Raw genomic sequence first — 11426 nt, forward strand, 5'->3', positions numbered from 1 at the left:
TTCCCTCCCCAAATTCAGTTCTCCATTCAGGCTTAAGCAGAATAGGGTCCTGCTCACCGTCGACATAAGGCCTGGGCTCATTGTGGGCATCGACCGGCTGAGGAGAATGCCGAACTATCTACACTGACAATGGCGAATCCAGGTACGCTCCCTGTCTTGTTGTTTTTACAGGGTTTCGCCCATCAGTGTGGTCTAATATGATTTCCTTTCAGTTCTCACATGGTCCGGACAAGCTATGCTGGGGAGGAACCATGTTCACAACAGATCTCACTAGACGAGACATATGGGACGTCATCTGCAATGACGCTCTATCTTATGAGTGGTATGAGTTTATCTGGATAAAAAAGGTTCCCCCACAAGCTGCTTGGGGCTGGGCATGGCAGACTTCTCACACAGGATAGGTTGAAGGGGTTTGGTGTTGCTCTACCTAGGAGATGCCCACTTTGCTTGAAGCGAAAAGAAACACAATCACACCTGTTATTTTTCTGCTCAACCTCTCAGCTGATCTGGAAATTCGTGTGTAATATATTTTGAAGAAAGCAAGTTCCTCATACTAAGTTTATATCAGAATTGAAGTGGCAGATGCCGTCCAACCCTGGTCCGTTATGGTTGAAATCTTGTTGGGACCAAAGTTGCCAGACTAGGAAGCGAAAGCAAGAAATGATACGGGAGGCGGAAGTGAGAAGCGATGCATTTTAAAAATGTATAGGAAGCGGAAAGCGAAAGCAAGAAATGATACGGAAGGCGGAAGTGAGAAGCGATGCATTTTAAAAATGTATAGGAAGCGGGAAGCGAAGAATAAATAAAAGAAATATAAGAATTGAATGAAAATCAAAATGGAACACAAATAAAAACTAAAATAAAAGTTATCAATATTGAATTTAATATTTTTTTAGTGTAAGAATTAAATGTTTAACAAAATCTAAAAATGATGACTACCAGTTTAAAGAAAGCACATGGAAGTGAGTGTAAAGAGTGAGAAAAAACTAATAAAAACAAGAAAAGTTTAGTAAGAAAACATATACAAAGAATAGATGAAGCGTGTGGAAAGCATTGGAGAATCGAGGTTCTTATCAATTTTCGGAAGTGAGGAGTATCACACTTCCGAAGCGAGTTTTCAGGAAGTGAGCTTTCCACCTATCTAAGAAGCTTTCGGTAACTCTGGTTGGGACATCATGTTTCATATCACTTGTTCGAAGATTTTGCACCTGAGAAATGCTTCATACCATGATGGAGCGCCGTCGAGGAAAGATGTCATTGCTGACATCATTTGGTCCTCTTGTGTAGATTACTTAGGTGCTCTTGATTGGCTGTTGGCCCAAAAAATTTGATTTCATTGTTTTGCTAAGAGTGGGTTGATTGATGATAATTTTTGGATGTCGGATTCAGACTCCCTCGTGATCATACTTGTGTCATGCTGTTTTAGAAGTTGTGACCTGGTATCATTTGTTGTTTATTCCTGACGCATGTTTCTAAGTATCGATGGGTTTAAAAGAGGCAGTAATTCTCGTTTCGTTGAAGACGAGTGCTTAGTTTTGCTCTCGAACGTCATGCAAGGTGCACATGTCTCTATTATTTTAACAATGCTAGATGATGCAGGTATCTAAGATCTGCTATTGCTGGACATTGGGTTGATTTGTTGACTCAAACTTTGACCAGCAAGTATGTCATTGACAATACTTGTCATAAGGGTCCATTGCTTTCTATGGGCTATGTTCTTTTCATGTTGTGCTCCTGATATGGAAGGACAAGCCACCAGATTGGCTACCACAAGTGGGTGATCAAATTAATTTTCTATTTTTATTAATATGATATCGGGGTAACCTCAGTGTCTTTTAAAAAAGAAAATGATGGTTAAAATAAAAATAAGGGAGGGTTGCACAATTTTCCATGACTTTGGCAGAAAATTTTACTAAGGTATTTATGATTTTATGTTTAACAACTACGTAAATAATATAATTTTGTGCACGCTTCTTGAAGACCCCAAAAAATATGTGATAATTTAAAATTTAAGTGAGGTTTTGCCTTAGCTGATGGGCGGAATGATGTAAAAAGATCCTAAAAAGTTTCATATTTGCTGGCAGCCGGCGAATTTCGGAAATTTTAAGGCATTTGGGAAAATACATTATATTTGTCATACAATACAGTCATTTTTTGTTTTTATATTGCCATATCAAAAGTACGAAATGCTTTTAATTAATAAGGCATGAGAGGTGGAGGGGCACTCATTTACATTTCAATGGGACTATAATAAGGAAAATAAAGGGTAAATATTGGCTCTGAAGGAAGGTGATGCATGGTTTGGCTACTAAAGGGTAAATATTGGAACTAATGAGTAGAAATCACTCTTTTCTTAAAAGTATTTCTATTTTTTTGTAGATCAAATGTTTGAATGTGATCTACATGGTTTGTTTAGTAGGAAATTTGTTTTGAATTATGTGATTGTGACAAGTAATTAGGTTTTTAAAGGGTAAAAAATCATCTGCCCACAATATGCCAAAATTTTATAACTAAAAAAATCATATTTTTACATCAAAATAGCATGATCCAAGGCTTGATACTTGGCAAACAAACCATGTTGAACACATCTATGTGGTTAGATTGAGTCGAGACAACATGCACCTATGGTTTCAAACTCAGTAGTTCTTTACCTTCATTAGTAGCAAATATTTTTCAAAAAAGAATAAAGATATTCAACTATACAACACACAACTCTATTGCTCTCTCTCTCTCAAGATAAATGTTTATTGGTTTTACATTTTTGGCATACATTGTTTGGGAGTCCCTCTCATATGGATCAACGCGGCAATATAATTTGATTCCAATTGCGATAAGGCCCCCTAGCCATGCCATTTCTCTCAAGTGTTGGACATGGGACCCAACAAAACCATTCTATATCAATAATTTTATTTTTGTAAGATAGCATTTGCTACATTCGTGGGTAAGTAACTCGCTATTGGAACTCACAGGGAGAGGTTGTTTTGACCAAATTTGACCTCATAAATCTGTTAAGAATGGTAAAAAATAGTAAGAAACTACCCTTGATTCAGTTTTTTTTTAAGTAAAAGTATGCTTTTTTGAAGTTCAAAAAATTGGTACATTATAGGCCAACACCCCCCTCCCGCCCCCCCAAAAAAAATCTGATATACTAGTTAGAAAAACAATATCTAAAAGTTAGTTTTCTTATGTTTGGTTGCATTCACATGTGATTTAGAATCTCATGAAAATGAGAGAATGACTCTCATTTTCACAGCTAACCAAACATGCCATTTGAAATCACATTTGAAGTGATTATCATGTGATTTCAAATCACATTGTGGAATATGTGATTTCAAATCACACGACTTCAAATCACACGACTTCAAATCACATTCAAATATGTTTGATTGCATCTTATGTGAAATATGATTTGAAGTCATGATTTCAAATCACATATTCTACCATGTGATTTGAAATTACATGAGTCACTTCAAACGTGATTTCAAATCACATTCAGTTTATTTGAATGAGATTCCAAATCACATGTTTGGTTACCTGTGCAAATGAATTTTATTCTCTCATTTGCATGTGATTTCAAATCACATGTTTGGTTAGTTGTATCAATGAGACTCATTTTCTCATTTGAATGAGATTTCAAATCACATAAGATGCAACAAAACATACCATGTAGATCACATCTGTCAGATGTGCAAAAAAAGATGAAAAATAAACATATTATGTTTTTTTACTAGAGGGTCCTTACCAACTAGAGTAGCAAACATTAGCCCTTTTGTATCTTGGAAGTATATTTTCTATTTGCTTTGTTTGCTTCAATTGTAGATAGTTTTGAAGTTTTAGTTTTAGAGATTTTTCTTTCAAGGAAAGCAGTCTAAAAGCTGTCACAAGATTACCCTTTGCTAAGAACATTCCAAAAACTGCTATATGTGTTCAAGGACACAAGTGAGATAACCAGCTTGGTGGGATGCAAACAAGTCACGCTTCACTAGATCATGTACCTCGTTTTAGAAACTTGGGTCCACTATCAGATCCAATGATTCACGTATAAATCACCTCAAAAAATAGATTTCTGATCTCTATATCATATGGGCTTTTACTGTACCAAAAGGCCCATAACCATTTAATCCTACAGTAAGTTTAATATAGAAAAACCAAACTGGTTAGGTTAGACCCGTTTCCGACCTGGATCAGTTACCAAATTGCCATTTGGTTCCAAATCCATACGCAAACACACGATCCACATAAACTCATTAACCAATCAGATGTGGATAAGATTACGGGTATGCCACAATTCGGGTTGGATCGATTTTGAACATGAGTCAAAAATCCATATCAGTTAGGTTATTTTTAGGAGAAGAGTATCAGAGGAGTTGGGAGGGTGTGAGAGACAATTACATGACCTGGTAGGGTCCAAACGGATTTGGAGTATGTTTGGGAGAGGGAAACAACCAACTGCAAATGCCAAAACTTTTAAAATTTAACTTCTTAGATAAAGATGAGGTATTTACAACTCCTTGAATCACAAAGATTGTGGGTTCATAAAATTTCCATGGTTCAAATTTTTTACATCCTCTACCTTAGCAAATCTTATATTCACCTATTTTACCTCATTATCAACTACAATAATGGTGCAGTTAAGAGGCTAACAACAGGCCGACACGACCCGCTAATGGACCAAGCTGTTGACCCAACAGGCTCGGTTAAACCTACCCTTAAATTGATAGGTTTGTTGAACAGCTCGGTCCGAGCCAAAACATGGGGAATACCTGGGCCCACAACTTGCCCGTTATGCATGTAGGCCTAATCGCCGGGCTTATTATATAATATAATATATATATATTATGTTATATACACATTATATATATATGAGTAAAACTGAGCTGAAGCCAAGTCCGTTTCAAACCGGTTTGGGTTAAACTTCGACCTAATTTATATACTTAAACCTGACCCATGATTGACTGAGCGAGGTTGCCCGACCCATTGCCCACCTCTACTTGAAACTACAGTCACCTACAACCAAACATGGAGAAAGAATAATGAGGAGCTAAAAGCCTGAATCCTTGAAAGAGTTAACTATGCTTCCAAACAATTCACCACTCTAAAACTCATTTCCAGTTTTTATATTTTCTTGCAAATCCCTCCAACACGGCCCCAAACAAAGCCTTAGGGTTTTCAATTTTCGAGGGGTGCCTTTGTGAAAAGCGATATTTGCTAATCAGGCTCATTTAAAATTTCTTTTAACAAAAAGTGGCACATTGGCAAAAATATAGGGCGTACAAAACCCGCAAAAACCTCACTGTTCCCCTTTTTTTCCGAAACCCTAACCAGAGCGCCGCAGAGAGAGAGAGAGAGAGAGAGAGAGAGAGAGAGAGAGATCCAATCTCCCTAAGAAAAATGGTGAGTGAATCTCTATGAGACGAACGTAATATCGGATTCCTCTTAAATCTCTATCATATCGTAGATGAGAAATCGGGAAGTTTCCGACAGATCTTTCGAGCTCCCGTTCGTTTTCTGTGGTGATCTCTCGGTCGATTATTCCGTTTTTTTTTCTGTTTGTTTTAGGCGCCTAAGAAGAAGAAGGCTGCTCCCTCGGCTGCTTCGAAGCCCGCAAAGTCCGGCGGTGGCAAACAGAAGAAGGTGGGAAATTTTCCCTTTTTTCTCTATAGGAGATCTCGTTGCACCTGATTGGTTTCTACTTTGTTCTTCCGTGGGATTTTTTTAGGGGGTTGAGGGTTTGAGTTTTGGATTGTGCAGAAATCGAGCAAGGGGAAGGATAAGGAGAAGGTTAACAGCCTGGTCCTCTTCGATCAGGCGAGCTATGATAAGCGATCCACTGAGGTCCTCAAGAATAATCTCATCACTCCGTCGATCTTGTCCGACAGATTGAGGGTATTTCGCTTCTCCACTTATATATTCCTCTCATTCTTTTCTCGTTATTCTGTCCATGTTGGTGTTTCAGCTTTTGGATTCGTTTTTGTGGTTATGGGCGTGCAAAGAAAGAATTTGTTTTTAATTTTTTTTTTAATGTGATATCTGTCCGCATTGAGCATTTTTATTATACGGCTACATCCATCCTCAGTCTTGAATATTTAGGTTTTTAAATATAAGTTTATTAACCATCTTCGTTGGTGCAAGCCTAGATTATAGTTTGAAATATAAATAAGTAAATAATACACTCACACAGGTGTGAGCTGTATCAACTTAATCCGATCTCATGGATGCGTTCAGCTCGTTCTGACTAGGGTTTGCACCTTGAATCACGTTTTTTGACATGAAAACATGTTTTTTTGAGCCGTGAATTTTCCAACATTCTGGGCTGTTGATTTTTCAAGCTGTTGAAAACCTGGTTACATGTCTTAATTGTGCCGTCCAAGAGGCCATGCAGAGTACAATTACATAGGGGTCAGTATTTATATGGGCCCTGAATCGCTTGGTCAACGATTCAGCTGTATCTACCTATAGCGATACTCAAGTGAATTGTTCTTTATTGGCTTGTCAATCAAAACTTGACACTTGTTAAAACCATTAAAATAATATTAAAAAATTCTTAAAAAATAGTGTGTTTTTACAGTTATTTAAAACTAACCGATTCAGGGGTGATGAGTATTGATTTTCTATTGATACCATACATATCTGCGGATACAGGCTGATACACATCTTTGCTGACAACATTGACCAACAAAACTGGAAAAAAAATGATGTTTTCTATTCATAAATGACATAATGGGGTCATGACCTAATAATTAAATAAATAAACACACACCCATATACAGAGGTAGAGACTATAGAAGTATTTCTTAAAAAGGGAGGAAAAAAAAGGGCAAGCCACAAACTGGACAACAAGTTTGGAGTGTGTATGTGTGTGTGTGTGTGTGTGTGTGTGTGTGTGTGTCCCAATCTTTTGTAAGAGAACTTGGAATTAAAGTGACTATAGCCTTCTTCTTGGCCAATAAAAAATGGTTTTCTTAAGAATTTCATTCATTATTTTTATTTATTTAATATTTTAATTAATGTTACTTTTTATGAAAAAAATATTTAATGATCAATGACCACGGGTCAAGGCACCCGTCGTTCAGTCTCCCTCTCTCATCTCCCCAAGTACACCTCTTAATTCTTTCATTAATTTTTTTTTCTAAATTTAACTCTTTCTAAACCAACCATCACTGGGCATTTAATGTCAACCTATTCAATGCTTCCAAGACATGTTGACCGTTCTCTTCCCATAGTTGACCTTTCTCTCTCCTCTTTTTATCTCTCTCCAAATTTAACTTTTCTTAAACCAACTATCAATGAGTGTTTAATGCCCAACCTACACACACCTCCCCAAGGCATGCTGACCTTTCCCTTCCCATATTTTCCCCTTCACCCTTTCTCTTTCTCTCTCAAATGCCCCTTCCACCTTTCTCTTTCAATTCATTGTCTCACTCTACTTCACTCTACTTCCAATGTGACTTTTCTCCTTCCCTTTGACCATTTAACTTTTCTTATGTCTACGTTTATTTTCACTTTTCTCCTTCCACTCTCTCTTTTATAAATGAATGCATACTAAATTTTGTAATCTATTTAGTGAATGCATATTAATTTCATTTTTTTTATATAGGGTTTAGATTTCAAGGGTTTTATATTTTAATTCTTAATTTCTATTATGTGAATGCATATTAAAACTTTTTTTATATATAATTTAGATTTTTTGAGTTTTTTTATTTTAATTCTTAATTTTGTTATTTATTGAGTGAATGCATGCTAAATCTTATTTTTTTCTCATATATGATTTAGATTTTAGGGGTTTTGCATTTTAGTTCTTAATTGTGTAATTTATTCTGAAATTGCATGTTAAATTTGTTTTTTTCTTATACATAATTTAAATGTTAATTTATTATTCAATTTTCAACAGATGCGAAATCCTCAACTAGTATCATCACAAGCATCGTCGCAAGAATCCGAATCTCCTAATGAGTCATTAGGTATTTGCTATGTCATGTTGACAATGTATTGTTGTTTATGATAACTAACAAATTATCAATGCATGTATTTCAATGCAGTAGTTAGGAGGACAAGAGGCCGTACACGTGCTTTGGCTACTATATGCCTTCGCCCAGGACAAAAGCATAAGGTTGTCATTAATCAGTATGGACAACCCATTGGGCGAGAGGCCCAATACCTTAGTAGTTTTATAGGAACCATTGCACGAGATCCTTGTCAGACACCTTTACATTTTTTTACCTGGCGTGCATTACCAAATTCGTACAAGGAGGATGCTTGGGCTTCAATTTTGGTATGTATATTTTCTTATATATATATTGTAATTGATTTGATCTTTAACAATTATTCTTTCAATAATAGGTATATTATTAATGCAGGAAAAATATGAAATTCCGGAGATGATGAAGGGATGGGTGTTGAAGGAATACGCTAGAGCCTGGAGAAACTTCAGGTTCGAGCTTAGGATGATTTATAAGCAACATAGTACTTTTGAGGAACGCCTAGCCACATGTCCACCTTACATCCCTGACGATCAATGGGAATGTTTAATGCGTCATTTTGATTCTCATCAATCGAAGGTTTGCATTTTTTATTATATGTTAATGTTATATGCATTCATTATATTTGATTGTAATAGTGTATATATATCTCACTTACATGTCTTTATAGGTGTTAAGTACACAAAACACAACCATTCGTGCCAAACAAAAATTTCCGCACACTACGGGTACAAAGAGTTTCGCACGATATCGAGAAGAGAATGTATGTATCATATTTTGCATTGTTGTCAATTATGTATATGACTTTACACTTTTTAATCATATTTCATTTATTCATAGGTTGGTGATGATGGGGTGGAGCTTTCTCGAGGGCAGATGTTTTGCATGACCCGTACCAGCAAAAAACCTGGGGTTGTTAGAGCGGAAACAAATCAAGCGATGGTAAAGCCTGTTTGCTTTATTAGGTTCATTGTTATTCATAGAAAAATTATATATGAAAACAAAATTTGTAATTCTTATTGAATTAATACATTGTTTTGCAGATGGAGATAAGAGACAAGATAGCTCATTTGTCTCAGATGTCGGATGCATCCGTGGATGACCCATCACGAGAAGATGTCCTTTCTCAGGTTTTAGGACCAGACAAATATGGACGTGTACGGATGTTTGGCATGGGGGTCTCCAGCAAGAATATATTCGGTGCAAGTTTAAGCCGAGCAGAACTCTTGCATCAAAACACTGTGTATCGTGAGAAGATAGATGTAATGCAAGAACAACTCACAGGTTTTCAATCTGAGCTCATAAAGATAAATGAGTTATTATTGAGAATGGTGAACAACAATCAAGCAACTTCCTCACACGCTTCTTAGGTAAGTTGATATAACTAAAGATTCTAATTTTGTACATGAATTTGTATTTGATTATATATATATATATATATCTATATCTATGTAAAATTTTCATCTATATTTATTGACAGGCCTCGTATACAAGCGTAGTACACCTTCGGTTCTACTACTGTATTCCCCCTATGTAATTCATGAACTCTCAAACTGTATGTACATATTTGAAACAAAACTTGTTTTTTTTGTTATTTGACATTGTTTATATGTATGAATTTTTTCATATTGGTTTGAATATATGCGTGAACTTTATTACAACGGGTTGAATATGTGCATGATGGAGCTATGGAGGGTTGAAGAAAAATATATATAGTTCTGTGTGTATGTATGTATTGCTTTAAATCTTGTGTTTCTTGGAGCTTCAAATATGAATGTTGGAGTTACAAAAGGTTGAAGGAATAAATATGAATGTTGAAATTACAAAGGTTGGAGTTACAAAGGGTTGAAGGAATAAATATGAATGTTGAAATTACGAATGTTGGAGTTACAAAGGGTTGAATGAATAAATATATATATAGTTGTGTATATGTGTGCTTTAAATTTTGTATTTTTGTAATACTTCAAATGCGAATGTTCGAGTTACAGTGGTTGTTATGAGGAGTTGAATGAAGAAATATATATATAATTTTGTGTATGTATATTTTAAATCTTGTGTTTCTTGCGTGACTTCAAATATAAATGTTGAAGTTATGAATGTTAGAGTTAAGGAGGTTCATTATTGAAAAAATGAAATGAATAAGTATAATTTAAAATTAATGATATGAATAACAAGTATGATTTTGAATCAATGACATGAATATATGAACTACTTCATTTTTAAATAAATGAATGTATGTATGATCAAATTTATTTTTGAATGAACGAATGCATATGTATGTTCATTTGGTGATGAATGAATGAATGAATGAGTGAGTTTGTTCATATTGAATGCAAAAAATGTATGTATGTATGAGCATGCTCATTTATAAATGAATGATTGAATGTCAGGGTTGACTCATATTGAATGTAAAAAATAGATGTATGTATGACCAAAATCACCATGATGAATGAAATGAATTAACATGTTCATTTCAAATGTATGAATGAATGCATTAGCAAGTTGCATGAGAAGAAAATTAAATTAAAGAAAACACATTTTCTTGCACAAAGAAAGCCGGAAAAAGCCCTTTTTAGTGCTAAATAACCCCAGAAAAGGCCTTTTTCTGGTGCTAAAAAAACACCTTTTTTATGCTATTTTAGTGTCAAAAAAGTTTTTTTTGGGGTGCTATTTTAGTGCAAAAAAGAATCCTTTTCTAGCATTATAAAAGTATGTCGGTAAATGCTTTACTGGCAGCACCATTTATTGGCGCAACTACTAGCGCTAACTTAGCGCGAGTAAAAGTCTTTATTAGTGCTGGTGCTAATTTAGCATCAGTAAAGGTTAGATTTCTTGTGGTGGCGTGTTTCTCAGATGCCCTAAAATTTTTGAAATTCACTCGGTGCCCAAAACCACAAATAAGATACTTTTTAGGACCTTTTTAGACTTCAAACAAATGAATCTCATAAAGTTCGTGTAATATATCGTTTTTCCCATTGGCTAAGGCAAAACCTTACCTAAATTTTATATTCACACATTTTTTGCGTTTCTTTAGAAGCGTGCAAAAATTATGTTAGTTTTTGTGTTTCCTCTTTTTTTTTACTTCACTTAATGGCTGCACATTTTTTAGGACTAGCTATTTTGCTTGTTTTAGGCTTTCTTCACATTTTTGGGTTCAAATTTAATAATTTTACCGAGTGTATTACTTGATTTATATCATGAGACTCAAACAAAGGCCTTATATTAGTATATATAACAGTAAAATACATATATTATTTGCAAATCCATACATGAAAAAAATCTGGTTGGAGCACTCATGGTTAAGTGATCATGCGTTGTATCATGAGACTCAGGCAAAAATAAATTGACAAATTTATAAAGTTTGATTTTTATTTTAGCATATATAATTTACATATTATTTGCATTTTGTAGACGTACAAAAAAAGTTGATGCCATAGGAGCTGCTAT

At 35.0% G+C, this 11426-nt stretch overlaps 1 protein-coding gene across 1 annotated transcript; it reads left to right on the forward strand.

Annotated features, from left to right (window-relative positions):
- The first annotated feature begins 5259 nt into the window (after positions 1-5259).
- LOC149848718 (uncharacterized) lies at positions 5260-9640 on the forward strand. The gene is made up of 10 exons (XM_089997125.1): positions 5260-5394; positions 5560-5634; positions 5752-5886; positions 7892-7961; positions 8040-8272; positions 8358-8558; positions 8650-8742; positions 8820-8921; positions 9023-9349; positions 9460-9640. Exons 1-9 carry the CDS (start codon positions 5392-5394, stop codon positions 9347-9349), a joined length of 1239 nt encoding a protein of 412 aa, XP_089853251.1. The 5' UTR covers positions 5260-5391; the 3' UTR covers positions 9460-9640.
- The last annotated feature ends 1786 nt before the right edge of the window (positions 9641-11426 follow it).

This window comes from Nuphar pumila, chromosome 1, assembly GCF_984573655.1.
Source record: "Nuphar pumila chromosome 1, dmNupPumi1.hap1.1, whole genome shotgun sequence".
Classification (NCBI taxonomy): Eukaryota; Viridiplantae; Streptophyta; class Magnoliopsida; order Nymphaeales; family Nymphaeaceae; genus Nuphar; species Nuphar pumila.